This window comes from Alosa pseudoharengus, unplaced genomic scaffold, assembly GCF_046254945.1.
Source record: "Alosa pseudoharengus isolate Yale_2024_CS ecotype anadromous, Long Island Sound unplaced genomic scaffold, YU_APseudo_1.1 YU_APseudo_1.1_scf_10, whole genome shotgun sequence".
In the NCBI taxonomy this organism is placed as follows: domain Eukaryota; kingdom Metazoa; phylum Chordata; class Actinopteri; order Clupeiformes; family Clupeidae; genus Alosa; species Alosa pseudoharengus.
This window is the reverse complement of record NW_027468565.1, coordinates 9290691-9316095: the sequence shown is the minus strand read 5'-3', so window position 1 is coordinate 9316095 and position 25405 is coordinate 9290691. Positions and strand designations below refer to the sequence as shown.

Below are 25405 nucleotides of genomic sequence, written 5' to 3'. Positions count from 1 at the left end.
GTGTGTGTGTGTGTGTGTGCGCGTGTGCGCGCGCGTGTGTGTAGTTTGTACTTGTTAGTAGCCTAGTATAGTAGTGTAGCGCACTTGGTGGCTAAGAGCGCTCTCTGTCGGCAGTTTAGCTGTGTTAATTGCCTTTAAAAAACAATTCGGGCAGCCTTGTATTCCCATAAATAAACTTATTTTTCGTTATTGCGGTTCTTTGTGTCTGGACAATTATGTACCACTGGGGGGTCATGGCATTTTTTGAAGATGACGACATTCCTCACACATTATTTTGAATGGACACGTTGACCTCTCAGTCGCAGTCTGGGGGGGGGGGGGGGGGGGGGGGTTATTTCCACCGGATCTGAAATATCCGGTGGAAGCAGAGAAGCTTCTGAAACAGAGCTTTGAGGGCGGTGCGAGGTTCCAGAGGTCCTGCTCGTGGAGACCAGTATGTCGTGTACCGTGGGAGCGCGCGCTGCACGTAGACACTAATCCTTGCGGGGGGGGGTTCTTCAAACTCAGTTCGCCTCCACACAGTCTAAATAAACCGCGAGCAACACCCCAATCAAACCGCTGTTCGAGACGTAATATTTTTACGAGACCCACCCTGTTGCTGCTGCCTGCGCTTTATGCTTTCAAGTGATATTTGGAAATACTAAACAACAGCTGTGCTTCAGTAATCTTTCAAGCGACAGGATTCAACATAGGCTATCTTCAAATGCATCATTGTTTTCTGGTCATCAAAAGAGGCATGTGTCTCTCCGCCTGATGAAAGAGGAGTCACAAATGATCGAGCGTAGTCTATAAAGGTGAGGGAGTTCGAGCAGTCAAGGGTTCGACATTAAGGACCTACCTACTGGCTAACAGGGCTGCTGGTGTGTTTATGAACAGGAAGATTCTGGCATTTGGAGGCAGAGAGAGCGAGAGGGAGAGAGACACACACATACAGACACACATACAGAGAGATAGAGAAAGAGAGAGAGGGAAAGGGAGGGAGGGAGAGAGCCTTTTGACAATACAGGAAGGTGACTTGGTTTGATTATGGCTCTTCGGGGAGCTGGCGCTGTCCGTTCAGCACCAGTACAGTCACCTTGCGCTAAATGACACCTCGCCGAGAATGACTCCCCAGAAAACGACACGGGGTGTCACAAGCGTGGATTAATTTCACTGGGAGGACGAATGTGTTTTTCATCATCGGGATTATTTGGCGTTTTCTGAGGTGTTCGTTCATGAAAACGGTCGGCTCCGTTTTCAGTCTTTGTTTCTGGGCTTCTGTCTGTCTTGGACTGCTGGGGAGATAAACAAGTCTTGCAGCTTACAAAGATAGCCATTTTCAATCAAAAGGAACAGCTTTTCACATTGATATATCAAAACAATATCTATTTCCATAAAACTATTTTTATACCAAGGGATTTTATATATTTTTTCCATTCAACCGTTTTGATAACGTAAGGACATCCAGTTCCAGTGGGAGGCTGGTTACTGTTTTATCTATGCACATGTGTTGCACAGGTTGCCCAGCTGTTATTGTAGCCTCCTGATAGTGTTGAGATGGCCGGAGCGGAGTGGAGACATGCCTAAGGGACGCGATGGGCCATAGTGACGAGAAGGATCGCATAGTGATAAACGTGGGAGGGATCAAACACCAGACCTACCGCGGGACCCTGCGCACGCTGCCCGGCACGCGCCTCGCCTGGCTAACGGAGCCGGATGCGCACGACAACTTCGACTATGACCCCCAGATTGGAGAGTTCTTCTTCGACCGTCACCCGGGCGTCTTTGCGCACATCCTCAACTATTACCGGACTGGGAAACTGCACTGCCCAGCGGATGTGTGCGGACCGCTTTACGAGGAAGAGTTGGCTTTCTGGGGCATTGATGAGACGGACGTAGAGCCATGCTGCTGGATGACCTACCGCCAGCACCGGGAGGCTGAGGAGGCTCTGGAAAGCTTCGCCGGAGGCTCCCTCGACCCAAACCACAAAGAGTCTGAGGATGATACTGTGCCGCCAGAGGCTGCTGATGGGGACGAGGGTGTGGAGATGACCCGGAGGCTAGCTCAGGGGGACTCACCCGATAACAGATCCGGGCGCTGGCGCCGCTGGCAGAAGCATGTCTGGGCGCTCTTTGAGGACCCATACTCGTCTAAATATGCAAGGGTGAGTGGAGACATTATTCTTCAATAGTCTATAGACGCGTCTTGTCTGATGCACAGTTTCGCTGGTTATGGAGGATCAGTGGTACGCTATTTCATCAACTGGCAGTGAAAACTCACTTCATGATGCACATATTGGTCGTAAATGTCACATTCATAGATTGTGTGTAATATACAAGCGAGAACATAGCATAGTCAACGATGCCAAAAACATTTATCACAGTAGCCCAGATCTAAGAGAGCAAAACACAAATAATTCAAGGCATGCAACCTCATTTGAAGTCACCACATAGCCTTACAAATGACCTTGAAACGTTTTCTAAGAGAATTTCACATTGCACAGCACACCTGATTGCAGACACTATTGCGTAATGCATAATGGTGCACAGTGGTCACTAATGTACTTGTGACTTTCAGTTAGCGAGAGGGAAGCCATTTTTTGCCAAGCCAATGAACACAAGGACACCAAATATTGTACAATTGCCATTTAGTATCCAACCCCATATAATAATTAGTGCACAAGTTTAAAAATATATATATATTTCCTTGTACCAAGCATCTCTGTCCCTCTAAAAGGTTCTCCATTGAATCTGACATCACTGTCAGGTCACAGTTTGTTGACTGTCACTTGTGAGGACCTGGGACCCTTCTCCATACAGCCGCTAAAAACCCACCATTTAATTCCTCACCCCACCACTACCCACACTGCTGGGTGTTGGCTGTCAAGTCAATATAGGTCAATGTCTCCTCAAATACAACTCTGGCCACAGGCGGGAACAGTCTGATGGCAGTCCTCCAAGCTCCAAAGAGGTGCCAGTTTAAAGTTGCCCGTTTGTTATTTATTGTGACGCTTTTGCTGTTTACCCAAGTCTGTTTCTCTCGCCGCAGAGTAGCATGACAGTAGGTGAAACAGGGGTATTCTCTGAGTTGATTGATGTGTAGGACAATTTACAGTAGAGTAGTCTATCCCTTCACCTTGACCTTGACATGCTATTGTGCCTCACAAAGAGTTCCAAGGCGCTTACATACAGTATATGGGCTGTAACAGTAATGGGTGATTATAGTTATAGCCATTCTTAGAAAATGTATACTGTGTCTGTGACAAGACTGATGAGGTGATACAGTGTTCCCTCCACTGTTTGGTAGGCTTTTCTGACTATACTAAGATTTAGAGATGAGCCACAAAGATTTTTCTGCAACAAACAATTTTGATGGTTCAGGATATATGAAAAAGCATCCTCATGAGGTGATATCTAAACCATGATTTACAATATAAAGTAGATCTCATGCATGATGATGCTCATGGAATATGATGCCTGTGATTGGCATGTGCTTACCCCCTCATTATTTGTGTGAAAAAGGCATGGATGAAAGTGCTATTTAAAGTGTTTGGCAAAGCTGTTCCATCACAGTATTCTTTAATTAGATTTCTTTAATCAAATTGAGACCCTTAACTCAATTACACACTGTATCCACGGTGGATGCATCTGTGTAGTCGTCCATAAATGGCGGAACGGCTTCTCAGACTGACACAGTCTCCAGGAGGTGAAGGATCCCTCTGAATTTGAGTTCACCCACGGCGCCCAGCCCCCTCTCTAATCCCCTCATCTAATGCAAAAATAATAACACTGCCAACACCCCCAAATTAGCACGGGAGTTTGAGAGTTTGATGAGGTTACCAAGGCAAATAATGTAAGGCTTGAAATCAATGTGAGGTTGATGCTTAGCCCTGGTCCCTTTTACAGCTCCTGAATTGCATGAAAATAAAAAAAAGCTGCCATTCACAGTATCTGTGATTATTTTTATAGGTCTGTTAAATATCTCATAGATATCTTCTACAACACTGTAAAGCATTTTATGATAGTATAACAGCATGGCCTATTGTTTTTCTCACGGATAATTATTTTGAGGAATAATAGCAATCAAAACTGAATCTCACTTACAATTCGTATTCATTCATGAGTTTTTTTTTTTATACAGGGGGCACAATTTCAACATGATTCCAATAAGCATGCAAGCAGGTATTAGATCATTGTAAGCAAACTTGGTTCTTGACATATTAGTAGGTACAATGGAGTTTGACAATCAACGCCGACTTTCACAATGAACCAAGTAATACTGTAGTGTGGACCTCTTTCAGAGACAGAAGCTCATTAAAGTAAAGGATGGTGATGCCAAAGGCTGAAACGTCTGCTCTTGCTCCCAAAATTAAATGAAAAACTCCTTTCTGTAGACTTTGTTTAAGTCTTTTCTTTCAGTGTGCGAACTACTCCTCTCTCTCGATGCCAAAGGTTCTCAAATGGACATGGCCACTCTACTGCTACAGGGGACATAATAATAGAGGACCCTAACTGAATTGTGTTCAGTTCCCTGTGGCTCTCCACCATTTGGAATCAATCCATCTGTGTACATAGTAGCCGCCTATAGGCTAAGGCAAAGTCCTTCCACTCGGCGGCCATATTGCCATGCTTTTTGGGCACTTATTCGGGCAGACATGCGGAAGGCTTCACAACACCAACCTTGCTTCAGCGGCGAGATCACACTCGCCACATGATTGGCACGATGTACAGTATTCACAACACACCACATGATTGGCACAATGTATTCACATGTCGACATTTTTGCCACGGATGGGGCGGGATACGTGTAGACAACTGCCATATTGGCGTTACAAGCTAACCCCATGCATTTCTATGGAGGAATTTTTGAGTGATGTGTCTCCTCATTAGCAAGTCTCTGGCTAAAGGCAATGTGCTGTGAGCTGAAGAAAATCGCTCTCTGTGAAAAACACCTCACTTGGTTTATTCCAAGTCCTACAAATACACCTCCAATGTGTTGTGGTTAAAAGACCAGCCTCCACAGGAGTTGTGTTGCCATGTCCTATTCATGATTCAAGGTAAGCTGCATGAACACAGGACATGCATGGCATAGGGTGTGTTGCATAAGTATGTATGTACAGTATGTGGCTTTTCTTAGGGACAGTGAAGTTGATGTGTCATGTGTCCTCTGATTACAATTCACACCTTTGGTCTCATGCTAACTCAGGCACTGCTGGTGAGTTGAGGTGTGAAATTTAGTGCACCATACAGGAAAAGAATACTTGTTATTGAAAACAGCTTGTTATTCTTGTAAGTCTTTCCACTGCAGACCTGACTTGGAAAAAAGTGTTCTCCACAAGGGACCTTGCTATAGGTACAGGCTCACCTTTGTGAAATTCTGCCTCGTAAATACTTCCAAGGACAAACCAATTGAATGAATCATGCACTACATTTGGTCTCTGTGTGTTTGGTTTGTACATTATAACTCTCCTGAATTCTGACCGATAGACCAAATGCATTCTCCACCTCTAGATCTGGGGTTTTGTCCCGCCACACAAAATCAATGCAGAGGAATCTGTTTCTACACAAACCTGCCCCTTTTCTCTGTTAGCAATTGTGGGACTGGATGAAGATCAGTTTCCCACATGAACCAGAGAGGTCCATGAGAGAGTCCCCAAGAGATGGATCCAGGCCTGAACCCTGAGCTCAGACAGTCTCAGAAAAATAAACTATTGGCCAGCTCCCTAATCTGTCTCTCGACCCAGAATCCTTTTCCTCCTCACACGTCCAATATCCACCGAAGAGTTTGTTAATGATTGTGTGCTGGTGGCTCTCAGCGTGTACAGAGTGGCCAGCGTCAACTGTGACACGACCGCTGTCAGCTCTCTCTGGCAACACTCTTCTCTTCCACCTCATTTAAATATATCTCTGTACCAGCCCAGAGTAGCAGGCACCAGCATTGTCAACTTAATGACTCAGTCACATGTCCAATCAGTTAACTCCTGCTACTGTGGTGTTTTGTTGTACTAGCTGCCATTCTCTGTTACTGTATTTTGATCAGATGAAATTTCCTGTGTACTATTGGGCAATTTTCATCTTGTAGCATAGTCCTGGAAACGTCTGAAACATATTCAGACCGTAGCACCAGTAACACTATATTGTTTCCAAACTTGAACAGCATCTTAAGACACTATGCTTTTCAGCATGAGAACATAATGAGTGTCTTTTAAAACAATGGCATCATTCTGCAGCTGTCTTAACAGAGAGAGATAAACAGACAGATGTGATTAGAAACAATGGCAAAGATGTTTCTGGAGGTTAAAGCCAGAGTGCTGTATTCATGCTCTCCCCTCTGGTTGTCTGTTGCACACACACACACACACACACACACACACACACACCTTACTAACAATGACAGAGCGAATAGCAGCAATTATAGAGATTGGAGTAACAGAGCAGATCCATAACACACACACTCACTTGCACGCAATTACGCACACACACACACACACACACACACACACACACACACACACACACACACACACACACACACACACGCTGACAGAGAGGGAGGGAGAGGGTCCTGCAGACAGGATATGGAAAATATGATCAGGGACCAACCATCATGGGAAAACAGGTTCCATACTGCTCGCCAAAACGTATCTGTGTGGGGTCCTTTGAATTCTGAATGAAATCTCGGAACTGAAAAAAAGATGGTGAGCAAAAGATTCTTCAAACACTGCTGTTCAAAGAATGGTTTTTCTATTGAGGCAGAACAAAGAATCTTAATGGCCCTAGATTGTACACTTTTTAAAGAGCAATTTCCCTCCTCTTTGTCTCTGTGTTGGGGTGTAACTGAATATAGTTTCCCCATTCATAACATATGTAATCTGAGATAAAGGAACGCTCACAGAGGGAGGTCTTGACGTCATTCCCCTCCAAGCCATCCACTTCATGACAAATTTAACCAGAGACAGAAGAGCTGACAGGCCAGGCTTGTTAGGGCCATCGAGTGAATCCAGAACACTCTATCTCGGTCTCCATACAATGGCTGCCTCCAGAGAACTGAAAATACAGGTTTGTTTGTTGTTGGTGTACGCTTTTAAATGTGTAACCCTAGTTTCATCTGTAGACAGTGTGATCTGCTGTCCTTATTGGCCCTTCTTCCTTTCTTCTGCCCTCAACTGTCTTATTAATTCCTCTCGTATCTTCTGCCATGGTGCAAGGCATCACATGACTTCATTCTTCTTTTATCCGATCAAGAGACACTAGCAGTCTTGCTATTCATGTCCTCAGTTCCTAGTTATGTTGCATATTTTAGTGGACACATCACAAGTGGTTTCTTAGTACGAGAGTAAAACAGAGAAAACGAAACAATTTAACGGTCCTATCCCCAAATGAGGATGAGTATTTGAGAGGAGAGCTATCGTGTTGGTCGTATGTGTGAGTGAGTGTGTGTTTGTGTGTATGTACTTGAATTTCCCCTTGGGGATCGATAAAGTATCTATCTATCTATCTATCTATCTATCTATCTATCTATCTATCTATCTATGTGTGTGTATGTGTATGTGCAATTGTGTGTGTGTATGTGTGTGCACCCAGGCATTCTCAAACTGCAGACCGGTTACTCTGTTTGGATGACTACATGTAAGTGCTGCCTGACCCAAATTTGCAAGTCCCAGACGAGACGGCCGAGGCTATGTGTGTGTGTGTGTGTGTGTGTGTGTGTGTGTGTGTGTGTGTGTGTTTGTGTGTGGTGCTGTCTGTATTTGTATTTTTATTGAGAGTGTGTTTGTGTCTTTGTGTTGAGGCAAACCTTCACAGCAGGAGTGACTTGTGTCTGATGTGTGCGTGTGTGTGTGTGTTTGTGCCTAGTGTGTGTGTGTGTGTGTGTGTGTGTGTGTGTGTGTGCTGATGGTGGCATTTAGGAGGCGCATTATGTTCTTGGAAAGACTGAAAGCCATCTGCAGCCGCTGGTTCAGGTTCCCTCTGTCTCTGGTCTGCACTCCTGTGTGTGTGTGTGTGTGTGTGTGTGTGTGTGTGTGTGTGTGTGTGTGTATGAGTGTGTGTATATGTGTGAGTGTGTATATGTGTGTGTGTGTGTGTGTGTGTGTGTGTGTGTGTGTGTGTGTGTGTGTGTGTGTATGTGTGTGAGTGTGTCTGTGTGTTTGTGTGTGTGCACTACTCTACATTGAGAATCATGAGGTGCAGTGAACAGGTGAGAAAAGGTCTTTCAGTAGAAAGAGGGAAAGCTGCAGGGAAGCTTCAGGAAACAGGTGATAAAACACTGACCTCTGATTGGCTAGAGGTCAGCACAGCAGTGGGGATGCAAATTGTACTTGTGTGTAGCGTATCACATGACCCTGTGCAGGATCGATCAGATTAGATCAGATAGGGTATTTAGACCCCACAGGCAGGCTGACAAATGTGCTCAATAGCGCCAACAACAGCACTGCAACAGCAACTAACCCATGGCACAACACTGGTCCACCTGGAATTGAAATACAGTATCACAAAAATGTGTGCATATAATATAATTAGTTCAAGCTTTCCTTAATGACCACGGAAGACAGCCAGCCTTCTTAATAATGTGACCTTGATGGTGGTTGTCCCTCTTACAGGGGGACGTAAAGCTAAATTTAGACCCCAGCTCTCTTTCTTCTCACCAACACACACTCACACTTAATCAGTCCAGCCCACAAGCTCACACATACACACACATACACATACACACACACACAACTCCTTGTCGTCATCCTGCATCATTCAGCACGTGCTGCCATGACCTTGGTGGGGACTGGGGTGAGGTAGCGGAGGAGCTGCGGAGGAGCTGGGCTTGAGTGAGCCGCTCCTGTTGACTGGCCACTTTCCCCTCCAGAGAGAGAAAGAGTAAAGCAACAGAGACTGTGCAGGAAGACAGAGAAGCGCCTGGACACGCAGGCAAAGACGCAGAGCCTAATTGTGCTGAGCCAGCCGTTTGGGAGGTGTGTGTGTGTGTGTGTGTGTGTGTGTGTGTGTGTGTGTGTGTGTGTGTGTATGGCATGTGGCCGCTATCTGCCGCTACCTGTATTGTGTTGCTTCTCCAGCCACTAAACACAGTGTCTCTCATCAGGTTACAGATGTGTTGCTGTGTTTTTTTTAATTACTCGTGAGCAGGTGGTCTACCTGCACTCTCGTTTGTGATTCAACAAAACTCATGAGCACGGTGTACTTACACCTCTGGAAATGATGAGTAGCCTAATAGAGAATGAATCAGTGGCCAACTTGGCTAAGACAGTGATGGCTTCAGACACAGGAGATTTCATTCATAATACATGAGCTGAAAGAAATTCACACAAGCGTCCCAATTTCTTCAAACAGCGCTCTCTTAGGTTTCCACATGAGTTCACTTTCAGCTTATCAGCCGTAAACCAATTTGCTGTTTGTCACTTTGAAGGTACAGCTTGTTTGAGGCGTCTGATGGATTTGTACCAGTATACACTGTCTGGACTGCACTAAAAGTAACAAACTGACCGGAAAGAAATCTTGATGAAGATAACATACTTTTTTTCTGTATTAGGCACTGAATGTTTATTTTGTGAGTATGCATGAATGGTACCTCTTTGATGTGAATGTGTGGTGATGCTTCCATTCAACCCTGACACACTTTGATCAAGAGATTCCACACATTATTTTGACATCATTGACATCACTGGCTCCTAGACCAAAAGAAAATATCTGAGGATTTAGGATTTAAAAAGCCTCAGTAGTTTGCTGGTATCAGATAGCCTCTGTGGTGTCAGAATGTATTAGATATGGAGATGAGGGTTACTAGGACATCATCTGAGATCCAGAAGCTTCGGGGGGAAGTCAGGGGGTTGCAGGACATGCTCAGAATGTTTTGTCTCTGAAATACACACAACTTCACACACTACTACTACTATTACACACACACACACACACACACACACACACACACACACAGTTATACCTTTGGGCAAGAATACAGCCAAGGTTATGGAGTTCAACCCCCATGAGGACAGGCATAAATAACAGCGTGTCACTGTAACACCATAAGTCACTTTCAATGAAGGTGTCTCTTAAGTGGCTCTACTTGTAACTTTCCTGTTGTGAAAGACTGCCACCTCCACTGAAACAGATATCTGTTCACTGTTCACTCACGCTCTCTCTCCATCCCGCTCTGTCTCTTTCTTTTGCCCCCCTCATTTTCCCTATGTATCTGTGACTTCCAATTCTCACCTCCATCTTTTTTCTAACACTGTGCTTTCTCTCTTTCCCCTTTCTTACTCTCCTCTCTCTCTCTACCCCCCCCCCCTCTTCACCACATCAGTGGGTGGCTTTCGCTTCCCTCTTCTTCATCCTTCTGTCCATCACGACCTTCTGCCTGGAGACCCACGAGGCGTTCAACCCCATCCTCAACTTCACCGAGGTGGAGGTGGTGGACAACGACACGGTGGTGCATGTCTACGAGGAGACGGAGACCATGGTGGAGCTGACCTACGTGGAGGGCGTCTGTGTCATTTGGTTCACCTTCGAGTTCCTCGTGCGCATCATCTTCTGCCCGGACAAGCTCAAGTTCATCCGTAACACGCTCAACATCATCGACTTCGTGGCCATCCTGCCCTTCTACCTGGAGGTGGGCCTGTCCGGCGTCTCCACCAAGGCGGCCAAGGACGTGCTGGGCTTCCTGCGCGTGGTCCGGTTCGTGCGTATCCTGCGTATCTTCAAGCTGACCCGTCACTTCGTGGGGCTGCGCGTGCTGGGCCACACGCTCCGCGCCAGCACCAACGAGTTCATCCTGCTCATCATCTTCCTCGCCCTGGGCGTGCTCATCTTCGCCACCATGATCTACTACGCCGAGCGCATCGGCGCCAACCCCAACGACCCGCGCGCCTCCGAGCACACGCACTTCAAGAACATCCCCATCGGTTTCTGGTGGGCGGTGGTCACCATGACGACCCTCGGCTACGGCGACATGTACCCGCAGACAACCACGGGCATGATCGTGGGCGCGCTCTGCGCCCTCGCCGGCGTGCTCACCATCGCTATGCCCGTGCCCGTCATCGTCAACAACTTCGGCATGTACTACTCCCTGGCCATGGCCAAGCAGAAGCTACCAAAGAAGAAGAACCGGCACATCCCGCGCGCGCCCGCCATCGGCTCGCCCAACTACTGTAAGTCCGTCATCAACTCGCCCCGACACAGCAACCACAGCGAACCCTGCCCGCTGGCCCAGGAAGAGCTCTCGGAGATCAGATACCAAGGTAGGAGTGCATCACACGCACACACCATCCCAGGGGTAGCACTTTGTGTACTGTGTTTCATGTGTGTGTGTGTGTGTGTGTGTGTGTGTGTGTGTGTGTGTACGTCTCCATCCTGTCTCATTTCACTGTCTGTCTCCGTCAACAGCCAGCCTCTCTGTGGATCACAAGAGTAAGAGAGGTATGGAACACTCAACAAAGTCCCTCTCGGTCCCAAATCACACTACATATTACAGTAGTAATACTACAAGTATAGAGCAGTGCCATATACTGTCCTAACTTGTGTACTATCCTAACAAGCTTAAGCAGCCCTGCACTATCACTGAAGTATGTAAATGGACACATACTGGCCCTTCCAATCTCTTATCTTACTAACTCAGTTTCCATTGATTTTATTCATTTTCCAATGTCTTAGTCATATCCTTTCACAGGCAAACATTTTCTATTGCAGTACAAGTGTAAGATAATTCCAGATGGATTCCAGATTTGTTCTCATCATCATCAACACTGTCACCATGGATATCTCTTTTTAAAAGACTGAATATCTTCAGCCTTGGCTGGCAGAGCTGGCTGCTAGGTTGTTTCTCTCTCATTGCGTCCACATAATAGAGAGCCAGAGAGAATTACTGTATATTCTGCGTCCTCCACCAGTGAGATCCAGCACTTAATTGACTCTGCATTCCCAATGTCTTCCAAATCACCCTCTCCTGTCCTCAGCCTGTTGAAAACTGATGATTCAGATGGTAACCACCTCGTGTCCTGCTGCAGGGTCGATGGGGAGGTTAGTCTAACATATGCTGCTGAGATGTATGATAGGAAACAGAGAGAGAGAGACAGAGAGAAAGAGAGAGAGAGAGAGAGGGGGGGGGGGGGGGTTACAAAGGAGAATGGAGAGGACATGAGCGCTTAGTGGATTAAAATTACCTGACTCATCCACTTCATGAGGTGCTGTGTGATTCACCATCTCCTCTCTTAGGTGATGTGTGATTGACCTCAATACTTCTTCAAGGTGGCTTTTTTCTTCAGTCTTCCTCATCAGCGCCGCAACTCACTTAATGTCAATACTGACACCTAATGTCAGCAATTCTTCAGCTTGTGTACACTGAAGATGAACTGTGTGCAGCTGGAATTGCTATTACCACCTTCCCAGGCTGACACCTTGACAAGGACATGATGTGATGTGGTGTTGTTTTTGTCCATTAAAATCAACTTTTGGACAGCATTGAGAACAGCAGAGCGTTCTGGTGAAACTACATAAAACAAATAAAATCACAGTCATATAAGTGCAAATAAATGTCTGTCTTGCACTGACTACCCTGTCGTCTCACCATGGTGTAGTAGAACAGCCCTCAGGAGGCAGGACACTTCCTGGTAGGACACCTGCTCCTCCTGGCTTCATGTCATAGTGTCCTTGGGCAAGATGCTGACAGGCCAACTGCTTCCAATGGCAGGGGAAAGTGCCTTGCATAGCACCCTCTGCTGTGGCCAGACATGGCAGATGTTTGGCAAGTGCAAAACGCCTCCTCTCTTTAAGTAGACGGCAGTGCATTTACACATTTCCTTGGCTCTCTGTATTTTCTAAAGATTTCAAGGTGAATGGCGAGGCGTCCAAAGCGGCTCTGGCCAACGAAGACTGTCCTCACATCGACCAAGCGGTTTCCCCAGAGGAGGCGTTCAGCCCAACCGAGAGGGCTGAGCGGCCCTGCTTCCTGCTGACGCCTGGAGAGCGAGCCAATCACACGGGAGGAAGAGTCAGGAAAGGTAGGTATCACCCAATCACTGTCAAGCAACATCAGAGTAAGTCCCGCGTAAAATATACACCCAATGAGCTGTCACTTCCTTGCTTCTACTCTTTTCAGCTAGTAGAGTGATAGATACAGTCTTACTGGCTGCTGGCCAGCTCAGTGTTACAGGCAGAGCAGGCGTGCTGGTTTTAGTATTCAAAGCACACCTTAATTGTCATGCATTTCAGCTCAGCCAAGCATAGCCACAGAGATGCAGTTAGCATGACCTCTACCAAGATGATTTGTCATGGCCCACCACATGCACAAACACACACACACACACACACACACATACACACACAAACAAAAACACACAATAGAAATTCAAATGCACAATGGCACTCCCCAGCACAATTATGTACTTCCTTCACTTTCTGTCAAGTATATAGTTAGTGGTCCAGGGCTGTGTCGTTTTCTTGCAACAGTTCATTTCTCTGTCAAGTAATGTGTTGTTGTCAAACTGCTGTTATGATGGATTTGTGTGTGATGATCACTTGGGAGCTCTGGTGCATTTGCCTGCCTTGAGCATACTTGGTGCATGCTGACATACAATAACTCAGGTACACAGCGGTGGTGGTGTACCGCACTAATGCAGCATGGGACATGAGGCATGTGGTCACATGACGAAGGACTCAGCCAGTCACGCTAGACAATTCTTAGAGGTCAACATCATAGGGCAATCAGAAATCAAATCAAAGACAGAAATCAGACAGAAAAGACAACATCGAGAAGACTACCAAAAGCATCAAACACACAAGGTACAACACAGGACGCAGTCACACGACACAGTTACTTCAAATGCACCAGGCACACAAACAATAGAAATTAGCCACATTAGGTAGTAGCCTAAATACCCATCCTACATAAGAGCAGAGTAGTGCCCTTCACAAATGAAATAGTTAGCTTAGCTTAGCAGCAGACTAGAGCAGGGAGATCTCCAAGGGCTAAGTGCTAGGGAGAGCAGGCAGGCAGCTGAGATGCTGGCTTTGTCCTTGTGTGTCTCCTATAGTTGTGCTAACCTTCGGAATGCCACTGGAACACCAGCGCCACCTAGCAACCTCCTCATGCATGCTGTAGTAGGCAGTCTAGTTCATAGCGTGCATGACGGACCACCATGCTATTATGCTACTCACACATGCTACTCAGCCGAGACATCAGATCAGGACTGGAAATACACACAAAACACACACAGACACACACACACACGCACACGCACACACACACACACACACACACACACACACACACACACACACACACAGACTTACCACCACTCTCGTGCCTCTCACACAGAGACACAGGTAGCTGAGGATGCTGTGGTGTGGTATACTGAACGCCCTCTTTCTCTCCTCGTGTGAAGGTTGTGAAAGGCCCTGGAGCCATAGCAGCATGTCCGGCATGGCCTCCGGCCCGCTGGGAGTGTCCTCAGTCTCCGCCCTCCCCTGCAGCCCCCCCTGTCTCATGCAGCCCTCCCACTCCCCCATCCCATCCATCCTGTAGTACTGAGGACAGTCTCAATCCTGTAGCACTAAGGGGAAACTCAGACAAGCAGAAAACCCGAATGGCCGCCCCACTTCCCATCCCCCGCCATTTCCATCTATCCTGTAGCACTGAGGACAGTCTCAATCCTGTAGCATTGGGGGGGAAACTCAGACAAGCAGGACCCGAATGGCAGCCCTACAACCCAACCCCCCACCCCCCCCCATCTCATCCATCCTGTAGCACTGGGAAGAGACTCTCACTCACATGCAGGACCAAAATGGCCGCTCAGGCCTGAAGTCACACTGAGGATCCTGCTCATTTCAAGTATCACAAGTCAACTCAACCCTCCTCTCTCTCTATCTTAACTCTTTTTTCAGCTCTCTACCTCTTGCCATTGCTTTTCTTCCTCTCCTTCATCCTCCTCCTCCTCCTCTCTTTCTTTCAGGACCTATCCTCCTTCACTCTTTGCTGCTTTTAGTCTAAAAGCAATCCTGAACTTGCGTTGCCATTCGTTTTTGAGCCAGTGGTTTTGCGTCTTGTGCAGTTAGTTTCCATTAGGAAAAGACTAGTGAACGCCCATGTCAATAGTCTCACCAAGTTTAGTTCATAAGCAACTGAGTTAGAAGACTATCGCTGTTCACAATACTAGTGTTATAAGTATCATGAACATTAAAATGACTAAAAAAAGTCCATTTGCATTTGCATGTCTTGCATGGGAACTATCTTGAGAAAAAAATGTAAGTCTTTTAGTAAAAAAAGAAATGTGCGAACATTCTCCTTCCATCCAAAGCTTCTTGATACTTATCTGAGGCAGATAAAAATATGGCATCATCTGTAGCGATGCAAATGTTTTATTTGCTGTCATTTTATTTGCCTTTCCCCAAATTTCTAATGTACATGAGGGCCATCAGTAGTAGCAGTGGTCAAAATGACCACGTGGCATTATTTTGTTTTGAGAGCATCATTCAGTAAAGCACTTTACCATCAGTATGAAACCCTACCTGAGCATGTTATTTTTCAAGCATAAAGTTAGCTTAACAGCCGAAAAAATTAAAGCATTTTCATTCTGTGTAAGGTTAAACGTTTATTTTTCTTAACTTCCGTTTCATACTGTGAATATAATTGAATTTAGTGTAGATATTTGTGGAATCACTTTGAAAATGTAACTCTTTACACAATAGTGTTCAAATACTAAATTGACAAATATAACATATGCTAATACAGCATTATATATAAACATTTATATATGTATCTATATGCAGTATATTTCATGGATAAAAACAAACTCTTGAAAAACTATTAATACCTTTGGGTACCTTGGGGAAAGGTAAATGCATGCACTTGTATGCGAACAAAAAGTATGCAAATAACTAACTATGTAAATAATATCCTGCATGAAATAAATTTTTGTACTCAATCTGTTTAGCCTCTGTTTTTATTTAACAGAATATGCATACACACACACAGACAAAAACATACAAACCTTTATTCCCCTACCTGTGTTACCAAGAAACTGAGCAACACATGACCTTAAACCTCTCTTTGACCTGTGCCATCCCCATAGCAACATGCTACTGTGAGGGTCGTCTGAATCCGTTGAGTAAATGTGTTTAACTGTCCTAATTGATCCCATCACACACAGCGCCATTACAGACAGTTGCACAGGAGGTCAGGCAGATAGGTCTGGTTAAGGTCAAAGAGAGACTATACTTGGATGTTTGGAAGCAGGCACGAACCCACAAACCCTGCTACACACTGCATCGACATGGCACACACCACACCACACACACACACACAAAACAAGTTTGACTGACAGCCTAAATGACTTCACACCCATGCGGAAGCTGCATGTCAGCTTGCCATCCCTGTATTCAATGTATGTGTACGTATGTGTGTGCGTATGTGTGTAAGCGTTTGTGTGCAAGCACATGTTAATGCATGTGTATGTCCGTGCACACACGGCCTTGCTGGTGACCATGTGACCGCTACCTGCTCTGCACTGCATGGACTACACACAAACGCATGGCAAAATGTGACCCCTGTGCATGGACCTGTTACTGGGGAGGGCTGTGTCTATGACCCCCCCCCCCCCCCCATTCCCCTCCCCTTTACTTCCAAGGCAGAGAGCATCTACCTGTTTTGTTTTGTTTGTTTTTTGTAGTTGTTGTTGTTGTTGTTGTTGTAGGTGTTCTTGATCAGTGCCTTTCTTCTTCTTCTTCGTTCCTTGCGTTGGTCGTGTATTAATATGATTTTTCCTTGTTGCTGTTGCTGTTCTCTCCTCTCCTCTATGTGTTTTAGAGTCGCAGCGGCGGCGCCGGAACAGACAGCCCACAGAGTCAGTGTGTGTCATGAATCATGGTGTGCCAACCACTATGTGCATGAACCACACGCCCACATCACCTACCTGAGAACGCTATAGTGTGTGTGAGAGTGAGTGAGTGAGAATGTTTGTGTGTATGTGTGTGTGTGTGTGTGTGTGTCTGTGTGTGTGTGTGTGTACAGTAGATCAGCATCTTCCTCATGGGTGTGTGTGGCAGAGACTATTTCAGCATAGATGTAGCCGCCATAGTGCAGATGAAACATTGTTGTCTAGCCGTACAGTAGCCCTGTTACAGTGGAGTGCTTTTTTGTGCTGTTGTACTGTGAAAGTGCCTATGTTTTAGTGTGTATGTGTTACAGTGTGTATGTGTAACAGTGTGTGTGTGTAACAGTGTGTGTGTGTGTGTCTGTGTGTGTATGTGTTTATGAATGTGTGTGTGTGTGTGTGAACAAGTGTGTGCGTTTTCACGTGTCAATGTTGTAAATATGTTTTGTTCTCCTCCCATCTGTGCTCTGCTGTGGTGTGTGTACCCAGACTGTGATTTCTGTTCTGTTAGAGGAACTAGGACACCTTTCTGTTTATTCAATGAGCTTCCATTCTCAATGTTGCCAAGACGACTCACCCCGGATGTAATGCTCTCACTCAGCCCCACTGACACCATGTGCACAATGACATCGCCTCATGTAGTTGCAAACAACAAAACCCGGAAGAAAATGGTATAACAAACCCTTTAATTTTTAGGTTATGGCAGCTGTCACAGTAGGTGCATCATGAATGCCTTTTAGCAGTTTTTGCACCTGCAAACTTTCACATTCCAGTATGATTTAGAAATAAAAGAAAATAATAACTCAGTTGTCTTCACCAAATAGGTGTCAGAAAGTAGCCAGAGCTATAGAGTGCATCACTAGACAACATAGACCATTTCAGCATGGTCACAAATTCAACATAAATATTGTTAAATATCTTAGTCAACCTGGCCATTTAAAAAAAGAGCCATATCACACCTTTTCATAGTTCAGTATCATATCTCACGAACCTCAGTAAACCTATAATGCTTCATGAATTCTTTTGCAAACATCAGTAAGTGATCACTACATATGTCCATCATGAATGCTTCTGAGGTCCTTAAGACAGGGTTTTAAGCTTAGAATAGCTTTACATATCTTAACATGTAGGACCCTTCAAAGAGACTTTGATTGGGGTGATAGATAGGCCAGTATAAGTTTAATAATAATATCAAGCTACTATAGGTGTCACCTTTTTTAGGGTTTGTCTGAAGCAAATGTACCCGTCCTCACGTTCCCTCATTAGTGTTTCCAACGATCAGTGCAGGCGAATGCAAACACGGAGCAGAATATGAAAGACAAGAGGAACCAACACTGTGTCTTATAATCATTGAAAACCTTGCCCGCGAGATAAGCTGTAAGTTGAGCCTTAAACAGAAAAGTGCACTTCAAATTCGTCAAACAATGGCTAACATGTGTGGTGAGTGCCTCATTGTTTGCCAATTTTGTTTACAGTTTACAACAAACAATTTGATGTTTGATTTGATGTCGACACAAAAAAAACATTCAAATTTAAACAATCAAAGAAAACATGCTTGCCACGAATTGTTGCCTCTGTTTGTCCAATTTGAACACAGCTCTAGCTTTTGGCTCAAATATCAGTAATCTTGCTTTGCAGTATACCCCTCTGGTTTTTTTTAAAAAGTGACCCCCTATACACACCGCTTAGGGACCAGCACTGAGATAACAACCACTGCAAACACACTGCCAAAAAAAAAACTCCTCCAGGACTTTCCAAGGAGATTTGGAAGGAAAGACTGAACAGAAACCTTTAACAGCACAAACAGAGGAGGATTACGCCTTGCCTGGTCAACACAGGCGTGAGGTGGGGGAACTACTTGAGATACGATCAGATCCTTAAGGGTACCGAGCTACCGACGCCAAAATAGAAAACGTGAAGAAAAAAACTACACCACACGACTTCAGAAATGGCAATACCCAATACCTACTGTGATTACTTTCCCACAAGTCTTCGATGTGTGTTTCTTGAACAGCCAAATGTGTTGGTATCTAACCATGGTGTTGTTCCATTGGTAGTTTGAGTTGACTTGTTGAGTTGTTCAGGCAATATTTTGTGTCTCTTTTATGAGAATTATGAGTAAAAAATAAATGATGAGAAACACTAATAAAATGCTATACACATTGCCTCTGACTATGGGTAATTGTACATGTAGAAGACTCAGGCCATGCCACATACACACCACACTGCACTGGTTGCACTACAGCAGATATCATAACAGCAGAACCAGACTCAGTTACTCAGAATTAAACTGTTTCACAACAGGGATACCTGAGCAAGCATTCCATGACAAATCACTTTTCAAGACAATTTTTATTTAGTCAACTCATTTTACAGTAGCGTGAAAGAGACTTTAAGAACTAGCATGCCACTGAACTAGCATGGCCACTGTCACATGGGCTTCAAGGGCTCTCAGTGCCTCAAGTCTGTCTCACTTGTGTGAGGATGTGACGTGATCTAAAGTGATATGACAGGGCAATGTGGTCAGTGATCAGGGAATCCCCCCGCAATGGAGAGAGAGAGAGAGAGAGAGAGAGAGAGAGAGAGAGAGATGGCCTCCATAGAGTGATGCCGTCCTCAGCAGAGATGCGAAGGCTGTGTGAGTAATGGCGGTGGGCCAGATCAGTAAGTCACGCTGTGTCAGAACCAGGGTGGTATATTTCACGGCTGGCCTACTGTCCTGTCCTGTCCTGTCCTGTCCTGTCCCCCAGCCCACACAAGGGGGCCTGCCCCGTCCTGCCCTGGCAGCGATTTACACCGGATACTTCTGCCTGGAGCTCCGCATCAAACTCCCACAGTGACCCATCCAAAACAAGGCATGCCAGACACACACCAACACAGCTTTTGTGTAGCGTAAGGTATTTAGCCATGTGGAAAAAGTGTCTCAAATCACAGCAGGCCTTCGAGCAGAGCCAGGATGGTGAGCTCAGACATGTGGTAAAGCCTGGAGGACCACAGTGTCTGTGTAATCCTTCCTCTGTTATAGTCACATGCATATTCATTGGTATCCTGAGACTGTACATACATTTTAACAGTGGCAAAAAGATAAACCAAAGCCATTTCTTTTATTAATGGTACTAGGCAGACACTGACAAAGGGTTTAACATGACACCTGAATTTACGTTCCATTCAGTCGAGTGATATGATCATAATGCCAGGGCTTATCCTATAGTCAGGAGTCAAGAGTCTAGACATCAGTCCCCTCAGCGAGACAGCCCCAATGGGGGTCAATCATGTTGAGAGCCATAAACCTATATCATGATGGAGTATGTCCCACAGCAGGGGCATGTACGATGCTGTAATGATCTAATGTGCACGGGCTGAAAAAGAACCAGTGCCAGAGAGCAGTAAACACACTCCCTCTCCATCTCTCCATTTACACCTCTCCACTGGGACTCTGCAGCAAAGCCACACAGTGCATAAACACTCTACTTAAAATATTGCTTAGAGTAAACATTGTAAATCTCATGAGAGTATAACAAATTAAAGGGATCTCATTCTCTCTATGTTTACTCATATTGAAATGTAGTCATGAAGGGCTTTGTCCTTGCAGTGTGTGTGTGTGTGTGTGTGTGTGGGGGGGGGGGATAAGGACTCGGTTAAGTCACACATTCTCATGTGACCATTTGTGCGTTAGCAGCAAGGGCAGGTGAGTGCCTTAAACGCTTTCACCTTCAGCTTGAGCAGCAGAAGCAGTAGCACAGTCCTCCACCTCCCTGTCCTTCAAACAGCACAGAGCCATAGAGTGTCCTGCTCCACAGCCAATCAGCACGGGCCTGGCGGCTCGGAGCGCAGGGATTGGCTGCGGGCGCATGATGTCACAAAGGGATCCGTCTCCACACATTCCATGCTCGTTCCATCCCCAGGAGAACAGACAATCCCCTGGAAGAAAGAGAACATGGAGACGGTTGCAGGAAGAGGTATATGAGGCACAAGTGAAGACACTGCAGCCAGAGTGAGCACACAAACACACACACACACACACACACACACACAAATTGGTTTTGGAAACCCCAGCTTCATTCAACATGCATTAGTCAGGAGAGGGCAACTGAAAGAGCAGAGCATTTCGTCAGCAGGCTTAAAAAAGGACGTTCCAGACCTCTGTATGACACTTCTGTATGGAAATTACATTTTAAATTTGCGGTATAGCATTAACTTGCAGCTTGGTGGTGTCAAAATAAATAACATGGCACATATTCAAAGACTTATAAAACAGGCTTATTTGCTTGTCTTCCCATCTCTTCATTAAGGTCTCCCACAATCAATATGGGCGAACAGACAATTAATGACCAAAAAACTATGCAGTGTCTTAGTGCGTGTTCATTAGAGCCGCGTTGGCAGTGAACTGGTCTGAACTGCACTAATTGTCTGTTCACTTCACATCATCCCAACGTCTTTACTGTCCCCAGAGCGAAAGTTTTCAGCAGGCTGGTGTAGAACAGTATGCCAGCAAGCATGAATACTATATGACCACAAAACACTCCTCTCCCCAAAACAAGAAAAACACCTAAAACACTCCTTTGTGTGTAAGGTGGTCATCTCTAAAGCAGTTGTAGAAATAGGTCAAATAATGTCCAATGAAGCTGTTCTTTACTATCTTAAGATAATTGTTCTACATCTTGCTAACATATGAAATGCATTCAAAATAGTATGTTGACATACACACACACACACACATATACAGTATGTGTGTGTGTGTTAGAATTCAACCCCGATTTGAAGAAGGAATCAGATACAGGAAGAAAAAATGTCCTTGATGGCATAATACACCAAATTATTAATATTCTCATAATTTCCACCTGATCATTTTTTAATACGACTGCCATTGAGCGTAACTTGTTTCAAAACGGTGCCAGAGGCCTAGAGAAGTGAGGAAGATGGACTACGCTAGACTCTCTCAGCTATCTGTCCCACTCTGGCAACACCGGAGGGATGATCAGGAAATAATGCCGATAATAACAACGAGAGACCACAGACAAAACAAATTCTGTTGTTAACATGAAAACATGTAAATAATTGAAATTAAAATGTTAAAGAAAAATAAACAAAACACTGATGTACCACTGATCAGTTGCTGAGGCCAGTGGTGCTGGTCAGTGTTGGGAGGTGTGGCCAGGTCACCATCCTCACAATGGCACGTGCCATGGCAACAACATTACATAACAGGTCTAGTCGTCATGGCAACCCCAGGGAGCTTGCATTCTTTTTGGGGTGGATGTTTCTCCTCTTTTCTTCAACATCACCACTGTTTTTATATTTTTCCATGTTACAATTTACAATTTGACAAAATTAGGCATCAGCAAGGTTTGCTGTTTTTTTTTATCATTCCCACTCAGGAATGTGTTTTTGGTGTGCATGTCTGTGGTCCTGCCTTTTTCTTCTTAATTTATTTCCTAAACCTCCCTTTCCTATGTCCTCATTACTCAGTCCTTTACTGGATTTCAGTGGGTGGCCTCTCAAGCTTTAAGGTTTTAGCCTCATTAGAGTGTGTGTGTGTGTGTGTGTGTGGGGGGGGGGGGGGGGGGGGATCACCCTTGCCAAGCAAGACACGTTCGCAGAGCTGATGTTCACTCACCGTTCTGACACCTTCTCTGTTATTCATGGACATGTTGCATTGCAAAGCTGTTCCCATGGAAACAGAAAAAAACACCATGTGGGGTCTCAGAGAGGCAGCCTGGAATGTGCACTATTTATTACATTCCAGAATAGTGAGGAATAATTTGTCATGCTTCCCTCTTTCCTGTCTACTTAGGGTGAGTGTAAACAAAAAATCTTTAGAACAGTGATGGGTCATCAACCGCCTCAGTGTAGACAGACAGCACTTGGCCTCTGTACTCACCAAGTCTCAGTCACAGACTACAGATGATGAGACAGACAGAACAGTTCAATTTAATACATTAAGGTGAAAACATTGAATATTTGGATGTGTGATTAATCTGTCTGTATACAGTATGTGTCTGTCTGTTCTATGCAGATCACACTTGGCTGGTGTCTTGCTAAAGGTACAAGTGAGTGCAATGCTGAGTTTGACATTGTTTTGTAAGTGCGTCTTACAGCCTGAACATCACTGAATGCAGCTCTGCACCTCCCTCTAGACGTTTTGCTATTTTATGATGTTGGGCATATATGCACAGCACTGTCTCGGGGACTTGCATTTTGCTTGTCAAGAGTGAACTTTTGAACTTTATTTTTGACTACTGTTTAGCCACCTTGCTATTCAGTTGTTTCCAGATGAGCAGCCTGAGTCACATGACTTCCAACTATGAAAAGCTTAACACAACTCAACTCTCTTATACTTATGCGTGTGTGTGTGTGAGTGTGTGTGTGTGTGATGGGGGTTGGGGTCTCAGTGTGCAGACTAGGAGCAGCTCAAAATAGTTTTCTGTTTAAATTTTTAGAATGTGCACTCTCTGTTTAAGTTTGCGCACATGTAAAAGGATGCTCATGACTCAGGAGTCATGCTACAAGGCTGACTTCAGGACTGATTTAACACTGCAGATCACTCCAGCGTGATTCCCATATGCATGAACGGGCTACGCCAGGCCCAAGACGGGGATTGGATGTCAACCAAAATACTCTGATCTCAGCGATGCCATTTCATGTAGGTTCCCCCGAATGGAAATCATGGCAACAGACAAAAACATGCATGACACACCCAACACCCAAGTTAACCAAGCCCCTGGTTCTCTTTATACATCAACAAAGCATTCTCAATCAATGCTGATCATTGCCAAGGTTGATTTAATATGTCGAATTGTCTGTGGACAGGCATGATTCATGGTGGTCTATATTTACAGGGTAAGCTGAGACTGAGAGAGGGTAGCGTGATCCACAGCGAGGGTGGTGGTGGTGGGAGGGGAGTGGGGTGGGGTGGGGGGGGCTTCAGGAGATGGCAGTTTCTCATCTGGGAGTCCCTGGGTAGCGTGTGCCGTGTGCAGGGTTTTAAGCTCAGCAAGGCATGCACCTTCCAGCGCTTTCAAGCGGATATGGCAGGCTTCACAGCCGAGATGATTGCATGGATTTATGTCACACGGAAACGTCAGTGCACATTTTATTTTTTGCACAAAGGCAGGCAGACAGCCATGGGAAAAAAACATACACACACTCCTAGACTAAGACTCTCTCTTTCTCTCTCATCCTTCACACACACGCACACACCCACACATTTTCCTTTCAGTTGCACATATATTCACAGTATTTGTGAGAATTTGCTACATGTCCTTCAGTGACAATGATAATGCTCTTGCTGAAGCAGCTTGGTTAATTATGCCAGCGACAGATAGACATCAGCTAATGAGCTCCAGACAGATAGATTCCCATTACTGGCTATAATCCGAGCAACCAAAAACCCTTCGAGGCTTCACACAGAAAGAGATTAGCTGACAGTTTAAGCATGGGGTTGCTGCTGCCTCTAAAGCTGGAGTGATATATCTTAATTCAAACATTGGGCTGTTTCATACCCTTGGAAAAAAAGGAAGAGAGAAACAGAGAGAAGGGAATCTTTTTTCCTTTCTTCTCAATGTCACCGCCGTTGCTCACATTCCATAATCTCGCCTTGGACTGGAGACACACAAGCGTGGTGAGAGCCACGCAGGAGGTGTTGTCAAGGCAACAGGGAGTCTGCTGTGAAACACAAACCCCTCCCATCCCCCACCCCTTACATTTTCTCCCTCTCTCTCTCCCTCTCACTTCCATCTCTCCTGTGGTTGGGACGGTCCTGTTTTCTGGAGCATCAGCTTAAGCTGGTGCTTATGGCTCATGTTTCGTGTGTGTGTCTGTATCTGTGTGTATGTGTGTGTCTGAATGTGTGTGTGATGTGCTGTGTGTAAGTGTGCTCTGACGTGCAGCTTCACTGAAGCATGTGATTATGTGTGTGTGTGTGTGTGTGTGTGTGTGTGTGTGTGTGTTACACAAACAGCTCCGCATGTCCTGGGTTTCAGTCATGCTTAAAAGACTCAATCAATCACTTACACACACAGACCACTTTCCATTACACGTTCATACATCCACTGCATTTTAATGTAAGCATCTCATCCAATAATTATACCTGTATTCTACTTGCATAATTCATTCATAATTAACTTAACACAACTATAACATAAGCGTACTTGATCTGTGTGTGTACAGCATGTATTATGTATTTTGTAGTATGCATATGCCATTCATGTTCCATAGTTAGAACCCTCAACATGCTTCAACATGTGGGTTGAGTAACAGGTTATGAGGAATCAGACAGATACAGACTCAAAAGCTTGAAGCTGTATCCACCCTGTCCTCGATTCCTGTCCTTATTTTGAGGAGTGAACGGTGGGAGGAAAAGTGTCTGTCCTTGCCATAATCAAGAGCAAACGGTATGTCACACCCTAAAGCTGCTAGCAGGTCTCTGGTGAGCTGCTCTGTGTGGTCTGCCTGACACAGTTAGCCAAGCAAGGCACAATTAGTCACACGGACATCAGGGATATATGTGTGCCCCAAATAAAGAACAAAAAGTCTGGGATACACAGACCCAG

The 25405-nt window shown here is 45.2% G+C and overlaps 2 protein-coding genes across 6 annotated transcripts in view; one reads left to right on the top strand and one right to left on the bottom strand.

Annotated features, from left to right (window-relative positions):
* The first annotated feature begins 1562 nt into the window (after positions 1-1562).
* On the top strand, positions 1563-16896 carry kcnc1b (potassium voltage-gated channel, Shaw-related subfamily, member 1b). Of its 2 annotated transcripts, none has more exons than XM_076300039.1 (4): positions 1563-2144; positions 10292-11225; positions 12807-12983; positions 14367-14506. In XM_076300039.1, exons 1-4 carry the CDS (start codon positions 1575-1577, stop codon positions 14504-14506), a joined length of 1821 nt encoding a protein of 606 aa, XP_076156154.1. In that variant the 5' UTR covers positions 1563-1574. The 2 variants fall into 2 exon arrangements, with proteins under 2 accessions (XP_076156154.1, XP_076156150.1); XM_076300035.1 differs by lacking the exon at positions 14367-14506 and adding an exon at positions 16787-16896 and having other exon boundaries at positions 1575-2144.
* Positions 16897-19186: 2290 nt separating this feature from the next.
* sergef (secretion regulating guanine nucleotide exchange factor) overlaps positions 19187-25405 on the bottom strand; it is a 14118-nt gene continuing 7899 nt past the window's right edge. For 3 of the 4 annotated variants that reach the window (XM_076262809.1, XM_076262825.1, XM_076262832.1), the window contains one exon: positions 19187-20774. In XM_076262809.1, coding sequence (XP_076118924.1) covers positions 20551-20774 — 224 coding nt within the window. In that variant the 3' untranslated portion in view covers positions 19187-20550. Of the gene's footprint in view, positions 20775-22470; positions 22518-25405 lie in introns of all 4 variants that reach the window. The other variant, XM_076262817.1, reaches the window with a different exon arrangement.

Coding starts and splice junctions, on each gene's coding strand:
- kcnc1b (XM_076300039.1), top strand. CDS start 1,575: ATGGGCCATAGTGACGAGAAGGATCGCATAGTGATAAACGTGGGAGGG. Junction 2,145..10,291: donor ACTCGTCTAAATATGCAAGG/GTGAGTGGAGAC, acceptor TCACCACATCAG/TGGGTGGCTTTCGCTTCCCT. Junction 12,984..14,366: donor GGGAGGAAGAGTCAGGAAAG/GTAGGTATCACC, acceptor CCTCGTGTGAAG/GTTGTGAAAGGCCCTGGAGC.